At 38.6% G+C, this 14120-nt stretch overlaps 1 protein-coding gene across 1 annotated transcript in view; it reads left to right on the top strand.

The window, feature by feature from the left end:
* Positions 1-727: 727 nt before the first annotated feature.
* Positions 728-14120, top strand: part of PNPLA8 (patatin like domain 8, phospholipase A2) — a gene marked incomplete at both ends in the record, with an annotated part of 32406 nt that continues 19013 nt past the window's right edge. Inside the window, 5 exons of the mRNA XM_079544325.1 lie at positions 728-1843; positions 2299-2448; positions 3653-3804; positions 5101-5195; positions 10258-10429. Coding sequence (XP_079400451.1) covers positions 728-1843; positions 2299-2448; positions 3653-3804; positions 5101-5195; positions 10258-10429 — 1685 coding nt within the window. The remainder of the gene's footprint in view (positions 1844-2298; positions 2449-3652; positions 3805-5100; positions 5196-10257; positions 10430-14120) is intronic.

Here is a 14120-nt window from a genome sequence, read left to right as displayed (position 1 = left end):
GCCAGCGATGATCAGGGGACTGGAGCACCTCCCCTACAAAGACAGGCTGAGGGAGCTGGGCTTGTTCAGCATGGAGAAAAGAAGGCTGCGGGGTGACCTCATTGCAGCCTTTCAGTACCTAAAGGGAGCCTACAGAGGGGAGGGGAATCAACTCTCTGAAAGGGTAGATAACAGCAGGACAAGAGGAGATGGTTTTAAGTTGAGGGAGAGAAGATTTAGGTTGGATGTCAGGGGGAAGTTCTTTATAGTGAGAGTGGTGAGGTGCTGGAACAGGCTGCCCAGAGAAGATGTGGATGCCCTGTCCTTGGAGGTGTTCAAGTCCAGATTGGATGGGGCCCTGGGCAGCCTGGCCTAGTATTAAATGGGGAGGTTGGTGGCCCTGTATGTGACAGGGGGGTTGGAGACTTGTGATCCTTGAGGTCCCTTCCAACCGTGGCCATTCTGTGATTCTATGACCATTAGGCCTTGTAGTTGTTGGGACTTTACTGCCAAGTGTCCTGAGCACTAGGTATCACCACTATGAGGTTATTTATCTGCCTTTACTGGAGCAGTAAATAAGCTGCATCAGCTTCAAACAACTCTGAGCTTTTAGTCTAACTTATTATTGATTTGATGTTTCCATTATTTTTTGTTTTTTTCCAGGTAGCACCACAATTTGAGGCTTATTCATTGAAATATATTTTCCAGGATGAAGTAGACAAACAACATAGGGTATAATTTATAAGTAATGACAATTCATTTGTCTCTAGATGCATATTTGCTCTTTGTGATTAACCCAAAAAGTCTTTGGTGGAAGCAAAGAAACAAGTACCTGTGTTTGTATAGACCTAAAGTCTGCTGGAGGATAAATCATGCCATTCATCTTAGATTTTTTCACACCGGTGAGCCTCAGTATAAATGGGCCAAAAGCAGAACACTGTGGTATAGCAAACACATTTTCAGTCGTGACTTTTTGTATTACAGAGTTTCTAAACTTTTGACTTCTTCTTCCAAAGGACTTGCAAAAGTGAACAATCGCATGTCACGAATTAAAAATACTATAGAATCTGTTTCAAAGGCAGTGTCTGGCACTCACAGTGAACTGGTTTCCCGAATAGCTCGTTTAAAGTCACACTCAGGTACTCTAGGAAAGGATACTAAAAGTAATGCAGATGAAAATAACGTCAATGTGAATCTGGAAAGTGGTAAACAAGTCTCAGGTGCCAGAACTCAGGAGGATTGCAACAGAGGCCTATCTGCCAAGCAATCCAGTAACACAAATGAAAACTTGGAGTTTGTGTTAAACAGTACGAGTGGCGCTAATCAAGATATTCCAGAAGATTCAACATCTGCTAAAAACCACCTTTTTCATATAAGCTACCTTTCTACAAGTTTTGGAGAGACTTACAACTTTGTTGCTGATCATATCAACTGGTACTTCAGTAATCTTTCTGTTATGGATCAAGAGAAGAAGAGGAATGCTTTGTTAAAAGGCTCTGAAAGTGAAGCGAAGCTTGATTCATCAGAGAGTACTGTAATTAGTGAAGAAACAGTCAATTCGGCAGCTCCTTTAGCTCCTGAAACTGAGACTCAGGGTACTGAGAAGTCAAATGCCACTCTTCCAGTTTCTACTAAAAAAAGTATTGCGAACTTTCTTTCATATCCCAGTAACAGTGTACAGGCTTTTGTAGACAGTTACATTGGTGGATTGGTTCCCAAGTTAAGATCGGATACAAAAGTTGCTGCACAGGAAAAGAGTAAACAGCTAGAGCAAGAAGGGTCTGAGAAGGATGAGGAGGATGAAGTCAAAGAGACTAAGATTGCAGAAGAGAGGGAAAAACATCTGTCCCTTCAGAGAGAAAAGGCAAGTCTTTAGTGTTATTTTTACACATCTATTGTTTCTACGTATGTTTTATAGTCATGTATATGTTCATGTGTTCGTATACTGTGTGTATATAGGTCATATCTATGTGCATTATGGGTAGCTATTTTTGTAGTAGTCAAAGTAATGTTATGCTTTTTCATGATCTACCTGCTGTAATTGTGAAGTTGTCCTGAAAATACACCCCATTAGAAATACTGACACCAGTTTATTCGGTATGGTGTTACTGTGAGCATTCTTTACTTATTTTCTGGTAAACAAAGTCTGTTTATATCTAAGAAAACCTTATTTGTGTTCTGTAGCAGACCTCTAGTACAGCAAGTGCTGTGCAGCACTTCTGTGAAATCTTAAAATAACCTTTTGCAGTTAGTCTTGACAATTTGCATACATGTCTTAGTGTAGTCCTGTGTTATTTGTATAACTTTTATCTGTTTTAGATCATAGCAAGAGTGAGTATCGATAACAGGACTCGAGCATTAGTTCAAGCCCTGCGAAGATCCTCAAATCGAAGAGTCTGTATCAGCAGGGTTGAAGAACTGACTTACCATCTTCTGGAATTTCCAGAGAGCAGAGGAGTTGCAATTAAGGTGCAAACAATTATGCTTAAACAAGCTATAAATATCTATTAGAGAAAGTCTTATAAAGTGAAATTTTCTTCAGTGCTTTTGTGGGCTAGGCATATTTTCTACTTGTGAAGAATGTGGTTTTTTATAGCTATTTGTTTAGCTGGTTCAGCAGATCTATCTGCACGCTATCAGTAATTTAGCTTAAGACTCTTAGGATTGTTATGTTTATTTAGAAGCATACAGCACTGCCACGTGGATAGATAATATAGCTAATTCTAGTGGTAGGTGATGGTTGTACACTGTGTTCTGTTTTGCAATTGGCCAGAAATGAATGTACGGTACAGTTGATCTCTGTACAACAGTTGTGATGCTTCTTTACGTGTTCCCTTCAAAGAGAGGACAGAACTGGAGCATAGCCATCAAGTAATAAGTTTGTGTAATCTAGTTCTGCTTGTTTTCTTTCCTGCATGCAGTGAGAGGACAGAAGTTAGGTGGTAGACTATTCCAGCACTGCTGACCAAATCACAGTGCTTCAGACCCGTGTGTTTTCCCAGCAGATTTGACCAGTGGCTGACGTGAACTGTAAAACTGGTGCAGTGAAGTTCCAGCCAGATGAATTACCCTGGCTGGGCACAGGTCAAGCATGCACATGAATAGTTATGATTTATTTTATTATGAGAGAGTATGCTTGCTACTCCTACCTTGATTATGATCCTGTGTATCTTTGTGGTAATAATTCCAAATGTAAAGATTAGTCAGTATGAGGAAGAATTTTAACTTTTGTTTCTTTTGATATTATTGTGCTACTTCAGATGCACTTCCTGCTTTGCAGCAGAGTGATATCTGTCCAGCCAAATCTTTGCTTTTAGCTGTACTTTAATATGCTCAGTACTTTAAATTCCTATTTTGCAAATGTGACAATGGCAATAAAACTAAATTGGTAAAATGCAACAGCAACTGAAGTACTGGTAAATATATTAGAAGGATTTAAATTTCAGCTTGATTGTTGAAGTTTTGATAGCTGGCTATTTTAACGATAAGGAGAATACAACATAATATTGCAGACATTTTTTTTCCTCATGTTAGATATAGAGATGGCTTTAAAGAAGTTTTCCTTCAACTAATATAAGGCTATTACTCTAAAATGCAAAACTAGTAAATTTGAGTATGAATTCTTTCAGTTAAGCATCTTGACAAATACGAAGTTATTTCCTTCTGACTGCAGGAAAAGATAATCCCATGCCTACTGCGATTGAGACAAGCAAATGATGAAAGTCTTCAGGCTGCTGTCAGGGAGACTTTGGCAATAATTGGATATACAGATCCAGTGAAAGGCTGGGGAATTCGAGTCCTTGCTATTGATGGAGGAGGAACAAGGTGAAACTTTTATATGCTTATAGGTTTCTTTTCATAGTGTATCTGGGAATAGAATTGCAGTTTCTCTTTAATATTTTTGTGCCTAAACGTGGAACTTTCTGATTTACAATTCAGTTGCGTTTGACTGTTCAAGTCATAGGTACTTAATTTTGCATGTTTGTGTGTAAACTTCCATTAATACCACAAGTCCTTAGTTGCCTGTGCTCTAACTTTGTGTTAATTTGTACACCTACCAGAATTTGTAGAGAGCATCAAAATCATGTGCATTAAGTTTAAAATCTTGTTTACTGACAGCTGTGTTTTGAGGCAAGTTTGAAGAAACGTTTTTAGCAAATATTTACTAATTGATTAATCTTTATTGTTAGAGAACAGAGTATAAAGTCCATGGCATAAATAGTTTCACCAACTTTGTTTCCTGATAGTATTTATGTGCACCAAAATCAGTAGCATTCAGTAAGTAGTAAGAGTGTGGTGCAAACCTGATGTCTGCACTAGATAGTAGTATTTTAAAAATATGGGGCTGCTGAGTTAATATAATGTATAGTTACTATCAGTATGTCTAAATTGTATATTTTTTTCTTAAGTACTTATAAGCTTAAACTTGTTTAGTGGGAAGTAGTCTGTAGCTTTGACTGTGCAGGTATTGTTTTGTTCCTATAAAACAGGAATACGGCTTGGTTGTACACACAGTACCATGAAATTAATATAAACTTATTAATAAAATGAATAGGAAGAAAAGAGTTTTGTATGTATCTCCTTGTGAATTGAGGAGGTTTCTTTTTTTGTGTGTGATATGTTTTACAGGGTAAGACTTTCAAGAACTTGCTACTGATTTGGAGTTTCTTAATGGTTCCATTAAAGCACCTTATTTTTAGAAATGAGTAATTATATCTATGCTATGAAAACGAAACAAGTCCAGAGAGTCAGCCTGATCACTGACTACTGTCTGTTCTGCATCTTAATTGATAGTGTTCAGCTGATCTTTGTGCAGGGCTGAATAGTGCTCTTCAACACCAGCCAGGACAGGGTTAGAGGTAGCACATGACAGGGGCTGTTCTCAGCACAATGTGTTGCCAAGATAGTGCTTTGCTTCAGTGCTTCTAATGCCTTATGCAGTTTTTTAGCATTGGACTGGAAAGGATTGATACCAATGTGCTTTCATTCCCTGAAATATTCTTGATTCTTAATATTGTAGATATCAGTTATAATTAAACAAAGGTAGGTTTAATTAAACCAACGTAAGATAAAACTACCATTGTGTATGAATGAATGCGTTGGGTTTTTTGTGTATTTCAGGGGTTTAGTTGCACTTCAAACACTACGGAAGCTAGAAGAACTTACTGGAAAGCCAGTTCATCATCTTTTTGACTACATTTGTGGTGTAAGCACAGGTAATTGTTGTTCTACAAGTTGGAATTTTGTTATGAATATAGTAAGAACATGTGGACTTAGATATAGATTTTGCAAAATTTGCCAGATTTCTGATTTTGATTGTAAGCTGGGGAAAGTACGGGTTTGACTTCTAAAGGCTTTTTTAGTACATTAAAAACTTAGGGTAATTCACGATATACTTCTTAACTCAGCCTTCAGAAGAGAAGGCTGTGGTTCTGTGAGACCTTATTGCTCTTTGAACTATTACGAAAGTAGAGAGAATATGAAGCAAGTCTCTTGGTGAAGGTATGCAGTGATAGGAGAAAAGTTAACAGAGAAACTGGAATATGGAAAATTATGATTAAGATAAGGAAGCACCTTTTTTCTTGCAAAGATGGTGGGACAGTAGGATGAGTTGCCTGGTCAGACTGATATATCCATGCATGACAGATCCTGACCAACATGTTCTAGTTGAATCATTTTCACCAGGAGGTTGGACTAAATGACCTCTCAAGAGTCATCCTATCCTCAGTTATTACTCTGTGACTAATTACGTTGCCTCTCCCTAGGAGGCAACTGTAAAGATAATCTTCTTTTAGAAAGATAGATCATCATTGCTTCAGGATGTTATGGTAAACTAATCACAGTGCATTTCTGTTTTATAACATGAGAGATGCATTCAATAGTTCAGTTTCTTTAGAAACCCAAGTTCTCTTTTTTTTTTTCTTTTTTTTTTTTCCCCCATAGTTATCCTCCAATACAATTCAGTTCTGAAATATATTAAACAGATCATTATGGGTAAATACACCGTCCATGTTTTCAAAGACAGAAACTGCTTTGTAGAGTCAAAATAGAGAACGGTGTTTGTCTACTAGTCAGAATTTGTTTGTAGGCATGTTATGGCTGCCTGTTTTACCTTACAATTTTTTTTTTCAGAAACTACTAATAAGGTTATTTAGTAGTAGAAAGCTGTTTCTTTTGGTATATGTAGGAAAGTTCTGTTAGTGAAACTGTCATTTTCCATCATGATGTTTTATCTCTAACAGAGAGGCTTAGTATTCTTACTTGGTTCAATCCCACTACTCTGTAACTGCTAATAATGCTTATTTCATTCTTCTAAGCTTTACTTCCATTAGCAAGTTTTTGTCTGTGCTACTTAGAAGTACAATGACAATCTTGGCTAGGGGAGGTTGTGAATGTTTGTCAGTATGTGCTAGCTGTGTACTTGGCCATTGGGATCTACATTATTGGTACTTGTATTTATACCGGTAGAATTTGCAGGTGCTTGCAGCTGGTTGACCTGTGATTTCAAAGAATAAGAGGGATGTCCCTTATGTTACAGATCTTTTTCTTTTCTGCTGCACTACTCATCTCTTGTATTATCCTTAGCTGTGTGGCTTTTGAGAGTTAGGTTTTGCTTATCACAGTCTTTGTAGATAGCTAACTTGTACTTCTCTATAGTGATCGTGGGTTGTAAATGTGGCGCAGCCACGCAGGAAGATCCCTATAATGATGCCCTGCAAACTTAACTCACTTGCCTGTTGCTGAGCATAATACCTGGGCCTAGAGGTACCATAAAATCTTCAAGACCATGAAATGCAACAAGGGCCACTGAACATTATTTTTTTATGAAGAACAAAGTTAATGTAAATTCTGTACTCAGTTTGTGCTGTACAAAAGTCCATAGATGAAAGTAGTACCGTTACTCCATGAACCGAGCTACTGGGAATTCCTTGTGTTTATCACAGAGCTCTGGAGTGTGGTATGCTTTCACAAATGGACACAACACTTAAGCTTTCAAGGACCTGCACATGTGCTTGTATTTTCACTTCCTGTCCCCAAATGCATCATCAGAGATGCTTCTCAATAGTGGTGTGCTTACAGTTCAATCACATGGAGAAGTTTATAACATCGAGAATATGTGATCAGGCCAAGTGCATACTGCCCTGTTTTCCATGTATGGATCTTCTCCAAGAATTCTAGTAGGACTTCTTCCTAAATCTTCATATAATTAGTAATCTTTATAATAATTAGTGCCATTGTCAAGTATTGTATGGTGGACTGGATCACTGACGTGCTCTGATGCACTCAAAAGCAGTATGCTTAGAGAACCACTCATAGAAACGTAGAATGGCCTGGGTTGCAAAGGACAACGATCATCAAGTTTCAACCTCCTGCAACTTGCAGGGTTGCCAACCACCAGACCAGGCTGCCCAGAGCCACATCCAGCCTGGCCTTGAATGCCTCCAGGGATGGAGCATCCACAGCCTCCTTGGACAACCTGTTCCAGTGCGTCACCAACCTCTGTGTGGAAAAACTTCCTCCTAATATCTAACCTAAATCTCCCTTGTCTCAGTTTAAAACCACTCCCCCTTGTCCTATCGCTATCCACCCTTGTAAGCCATCTTTCCCCCTCCTGTTTATACATTCCCACTTAGTCCCACATTCCCACTACAGAGACATCTGAACTGTAGTGATCTCTTTGGTCGCCAGTTTTGAGTGTATAGGAAATCTGCATAAGATCCTAAGGATCTTCTCCAAAAATCCCCTGAAGTTAAGAACAATACAGGGTTTGTTCTCCTATGCGTTCTCCCAGCCTTTGTGGATTTGTAGGTTAGGAGCTTCCTGAAACTAAGTTGGCATTTTTATTAATGGTTTGGGTGTGGTTTTTCCCTCATGTTTTCTTTCTAGTTTTGAAATACTTTTTGAACACTTTCCTGATTGAAGAAATATATTTTCAAGACAACTCATAAATATGTCAAGTTGAGATATTAAAAGCTGGAATTGATCTTAGAAACCTTTCTCATTTCCCAAAAGATGAATAACCTATGTCTGTTTCACTGGTGACAGTTGTCAGATTTTGCATCATAACAGATGTCTTCAGAAACCTTGTTCTAGTGCTCTGTTGTCATTAGACAACAGCATTTCCAAAAGGTAACGTCAGCAATCATCCTTTTGCAGTTCAAATGTGTTTCTCCATGTCCTAACTCCTAGGGCTGCAGATGGCATTATTTCCTTTCTCTTTGAAGCAGTCTGCTGTGCATTTAAAGGCATTTAAAGGCTTTCATTTTATTTGGTCTTTCCTTAGAGATTGATTACTTTGACACATGGTGGTTTTTTGTGAAATTATATATATATATATATATATATATATATATATATATGTATTTTTTTCAGTTGGCTTCCATTAGGACCAGATGCAGAGCTTCAGCTGACATCTTACTGATGCTGAGTTGAGTAAGGAAGGAATGCTTTCATCCTTCAGCTTAGGTTCTTGCCTATCTTATGTCTTATTGGCCTGCTGTATACCCATGTTCTTCAAGATACGCTCCTTAGCCTCTCAAGTTTTATTTAGTAATTTGTTGGGTTTTTTTTGTTTTGTTCTCTGAAATGTTGGCAGCCAAGGCTGAGATGGTTGCTGGAGTGTAGAAGTCTGTGATAACAGGCCAGAAAGTGGAGGAAGCATTAGACGTGTTTTCACAGAGTGATCAGGTTATCACCTTTGATTGTAGCTTTTCTCTCCTGGGAGTGTCTTGTTACCATCCAACAGATTTCAGCAAAGCCCTTTAATGGGTAACTTGACTGATAATATCTGTTGCCATCTATGTGCTAACAGACTGTGGGTTTTGATGCTGTTTCTCAGGTGGTAATGGGGAAAATGTTTTTGCATTTGTATTCTGCAACTGTATTTTTTGGAAACTGTTTTTTCCTACAAGGGTAAGTCATTCTTGTTTTATGCACACACTAGATGGCAGTGTGTATGAATAGAATAGTTCAGTTGGAACAGACTGTAAAAGATTATCAAGTCTAACTGCCTGTCTCTAGTAGTATAGTAGTATATCCATTCAGTAGGGTTAACTGAATGTTAGAGCATAAGTACAACACAAATGCCTCTTCAACACGGGCAAGCTTAGGGCATCATTGCCTCTTTAGGAAGCTGTTCCAGTGTTAAACCACTCACACAGTAAATACATTTTTCGTAACGTCCGATGTGAACCTCCTCTTACACAGCTTTGTGCTAATCCTGTATGTCATTGGTTCCAAGGAGAAGAAACTGACATCTTCCTCTGTATTTCCCTTCCTCAGGGAACTGCAAAGAGCACTGAGATCACTATCAGCCTCTTCTTCTTCAGGCTAGATATACTAGGTGTTCTCTGCCTCTCCTCATAAGACATACCTTGCCACACTTTTACCAGTTCTGTTAACCCTCCTCTGGAAGCTTTCAAGGACTTTGGTATTTTTTTTTATACTGTGAAGTCCAGAACTGCACATACTGTGGTGAAGCTGTATCAGTGCTAAACGTAGCGGGAGAATTGTCTCGGCTGACTGGCTGGCTCTGCAGTATTTAACGCACCCCCAAAATGCAGTTTGCCTTCTTGGTTGCCAGGATGCACTGATAGCTTATTCAGAGCCCGCTGTCACCAGCACACTCAGGTCCCTTCCTGCTGAGCTGTTCTCAAGCTGCTGGTCTCCCAGGCTGTGTCTGGTGTTAGTTCATTTCAAGTGCAGCAACTGCCATTTTACTTTGTCGAACTTCGTGGCTGTTGATGATCATCCAATGCTCTGTTCTGTCTAGATCTCTGCAAGGCCTCCATCGATGATTAATTACAAACAATTGCAACCAAATATATTCCAAAACAAAAAAAGCTCCCCTGTTACAGAATTTGCTAGAAGTTTTCTTTAAAGATCGAGGAGTTTGTAAGATAGCAAGTAATGCTCCAAATATTTTTTAAATGCTACAGCACAGACTACTCCTACACGTTTCTCTTTCCAAATAACGCAGTGGATTTAACCTGCTTTCTGCCGTATATATTTTGGCAGGGATGATGTGTGCAAAACAAAAGAATAGCATTTGTCAATGTCTGAAATAATTTGTTTTTGAAAATAAACTCTTCCTAACTTCTAATTGTCCTTAAAACATTGTTTATTATTTTTGAACAGGAATTTGGTGTTAGAAATGTCAGTTGATCACCCTTTTCAAAAGAGACATTTTCTTAACCTATGAATATTATCGTAATTAATAATCCATCATTATAATCTCATTATGTACTATACTTAACATTTCAAAATGTTTCTTTTCAGGAGCTATATTAGCTTTTATGTTGGGGTTGTTCCATATACCTCTGGATGATTGCGAAGAATTATATCACAAGTTGGGATCCGATGTTTTTAAGCAGAATGTTATTGTTGGAACAGTTAAGATGGGCTGGAGCCATGCCTTTTATGACAGTGATATCTGGGAAAAAATGCTCAAGTAAGTGTTTGTTTGTTTTTGTTCTTTTTTTTTTTTTTTTTTTTTTTTTTTTAAAGAAAAAAGTTAAATATAATTTACTATTACAAATCTAATAGCCTTCATTTTTGTTAGTGTCTCTTTGGTAAGCAAGTTTTTTAAAAAAAGAAAATGATTAATGTATAGTCTCATTCTTTGAAAATAGTTGTTTTAATATTTAACAGAACACTGGAATCCTTTAGTGTAATTTTTTTTCAGGAGCAGAGTAAGCTTTTAGAGCACTGATTTCTGATTATATTTTTGAATGCTTGCCAGCTACTTGATCTGACTCATTACAGATCTGCATTAAATTTTACTAGCCACCTGCTGTGCTTTTTTTTTTTTTTTTTTTTTTTGTAAGGAGATATAGTAAGAACAGAAATAATAAGTTGTAGTAGGGATATTAGATGTTAGCTGCTGTACTGAGGGATTTTAACCATTTCCCATTCCTATAAAATAGGAAAAAAAAATCTGTTAGAATTGCGAATAGCAATGGAAGAAATATTCACTGTGTTGAAGTTAACAGTGTAAAAATGTATAAATGTTTTAAGTATACAAATGCATTAACAAGTACTTGGGAAAAAATCTTTTTTTTTTTTTTTTTTTTTTTCCCCAAAAAGAAGAAATAATTATATGTGTTCTGTTATTTTCATTCATCTGTATTCATATTGATAGTTGAGTTCTTGAAAATGCACAGTGTTAGCTGGCACTGCAACTGAAAGAACAGACTTAACATGAGAGCGGATGTAAAATGGCCAAAAGCTTCTTTGGATAAGTAACAAGTTTCTTACAATGGCCTGTGCTTCCCAAGTGGTAAGCATCTCTCTGCTTTGCTGAAGTGAAGAAAAGCTTCCAAACATTTCTTTTTTGTGCTTTTGCATATTTTTAGGAAAAAAATTGTTGATGAAATCAGTGTTGTATTTTTTGTCTGAGAAAAATTGCCCAGAAAATTGTAAAACTAGAAAAATTAGCTCATGACAGTATTTTATATGCCTTTAAAATTAAAAATTCTTTGCAGCTGCTTATGACACAAGGGAAGTAAAGCACACTACTCATGTACAGTACACAAAAGCAAGGCAATTATATGATTCATAGATTAGATTCCATGATCAGTGCATTTAATTTTTAATCATGGCTTGAACCTTGGGAGGGACCTCAAGTTTCGTCACATTCCAGACCCCGTGCCACAGGCAGGCTTGCTAGCTGCTAGATCAAGTACTAAATCAGATTGTCTGTGGCCCCATCCAGCCTGGCTTTAAAAACCTCTGGGGCAGGACATCAGCAACCTGTTCCAGCTCCTCACTACCCTCTCAGTTAAAAACTTCCCTCTGATAGCTAAAGGAGGGATGATTTAGGCAGAGGAGGGGAATGGTTTTAAAGTAGTCTGTCTCTATCTTCTTGTGTAAAATGTTGATTTCCCTCCTGTTTATAAAATAATTTTAAATATTGGAAGGCTGCAATGAAATCTCCCCACAGCCTTCTCTTTTCCCGGGTTTGAACAAGCCTACTCCTTCAGCCTGTCTTCATAGGACAGGTGCTGCAGCCCTTGGATCATCTTTTTGACCCTCCTCTGGACCCTCTCTGAAAACTCTGCATCCTTCCTGCGTTAGGGTCCCCAGATTTGGACACAGTACTCCAGCTGGGGCTCCCTAAGGGCTGAACAGAGGGACAATCACCTCCCTGCCCCTGCTGGCCACCCCTCTTTTCATGGACCCCAGGATACAGTCTTCCAGGTTGCAAGCACACGCTACTGGCTCATGTTCAGTTTTTCATTAACTGTGACCCCTAAGTTTTTCTCAACAGAGCTACTCCAAAGGAGTTCTTGTCCCACTTCATATACATGTCTGAGATTACCTTGATCCAAGTGCAAAACCTTGCCCTATGCTTTGTTGAACCTCAGTAGCTTTAGAAGTGCCCACCTATTGATTTTTATCAGGGTCCCTCTGGATGGCATCCCTTCCTTCTGTTGTATCAACCACTCTGATCAGTTTGGTGTCATAAGTGAACTTGCTGAGGGTGCACTTAATCCTGTCATCTCAATAAAAATGTTAGAGTATATCAGTTGTCTTCCCTTTGTGCACCCATGCTCACTCTACCATAGGAGGCAAATAGGTGGATCAGGCCTGACCTTCCTTTAGTGAAGCCATGCTGGCTGTCTCAGATCATCCACTCATGCCTTGTGCCTTAATGTGTCTTCCAGGAGGATCTGTTCCATGATCTTCCTGGGCACAGAGGTGAGGCTCACTGGCCTGTAGTTCCCCAGGTCCTCCTTCCTCCTTTTCTTGTAAAGAGGGGTAATGTTTCTCTTTTTCCTGGGGAAATTGCCTGACAACTATGACTTTTCAAATATAGTGGAGAGCAGCTTGGTGACTACCTCAGCCAGCTCCCTTAGGACCCTGGGATGCATGTTGTTTGGCTCCATGGACTTGTAGACTTTCAGTGTCATGAGTCAGTCTTGGACTTGCTCCACCCTTACAGCGAGGAGACTGCTCCCACAGTTCCTGCCCAGAGGCTCAGGTTCAGGAAATCTTGGCTGCCAGTGAAGACTGAGGCAAAGAACTCATTGATTATCTCAGCTTTCTTGTATCTGTTGTAGCCAGTTCTCCTTTCTCATTTAGCAGGGGAGATATACTCTCTTTGGCCTGCCTCTTTTGACCTATGTACCTGTTAAACCCCTCCTTGTTATTTTTAACATCCCTTGCCATATTCAGTTCCATCTATGCTTTGGCTTTCCTAATCCTCTCTGTGCAAGTCCAGACAGCATTTCTGTACTCTTCCCAGGTGACATGTCCTTGCTTCCACTGTCTGTATTGCCCTTCTTTTTCCTCAGTTTGACCAGCAGGTCCGTGCCAAGCCACACTAGCTTCCTGCCTCCACTGCCTGCTTTCTTGTTATGATGGATGGAGAGCTCCTGTACTCCCAGAAAGGCATTGTGAAAGAGTAGCCAGCTTTGTTCCCCTCCTTTTGTCTCTAAGGACTTCTTCCTATGAGAAGTCATATCAACAAATGAGTCTTTGTTAACCCAATTTTGCAGTGTTAAAGGGAGCTGCTATGCCTATACATCATTTCATTGAAACAGTATAGATTCATGCAGGCTTCCTTGCAGCCTGGTACTGAGAAAGAAACTGAAAGGTCATATAGCATCTCTTCATGGAAACAAGAAGGTTGGAGCTTACTTTCAGTGGCAAATTGCTTTATATTTTATTTTAAATTTAAATCGTAGCTGTGCTGAGCGAATTTTTGGTTTAGATGGTAGTTGGGTTTGTCAGCCTTGCTTGAAATAGTGTACAAATTTACCAAATATAGGCATGCAATACACACTTAGCATTTGATGGAATTATTTCCAGGAAGTAATGTTGCTGAAAATAATCAACTAATGTTGCATTCGTTCGTGAGGCATATTATAAGTTCAATTTATGGAAATAACAGCTGGTTTTGCTTAAATTCTTATTCAGGGTGCTGATGGGTGTCAATTTTGTCTTCCATATGTGTTTAACTTATGATTCCTTATGTTACAATTTGAAGAGTGATTTTTAATAATTTATATTCAATACTTTGTGAAGAAAATTGTGCTTACTGTATGTTGATTTGTATAATGCAATACTGAATCACATTTGCATGGAGAATCTGGCATATTGTTCTAGCTTTTCAGTTTTCTTTTGGTTGTTTACATGAA

The sequence above is a fragment of the Tetrao urogallus genome (genome assembly GCF_951394365.1).
Source record: "Tetrao urogallus genome assembly, chromosome: 1".
Lineage (NCBI taxonomy): Eukaryota > Metazoa > Chordata > Aves > Galliformes > Phasianidae > Tetrao > Tetrao urogallus.
The sequence above is the reverse complement of the archived record's forward strand: the minus strand, read 5'-3'. Positions and strand labels throughout refer to the sequence as shown.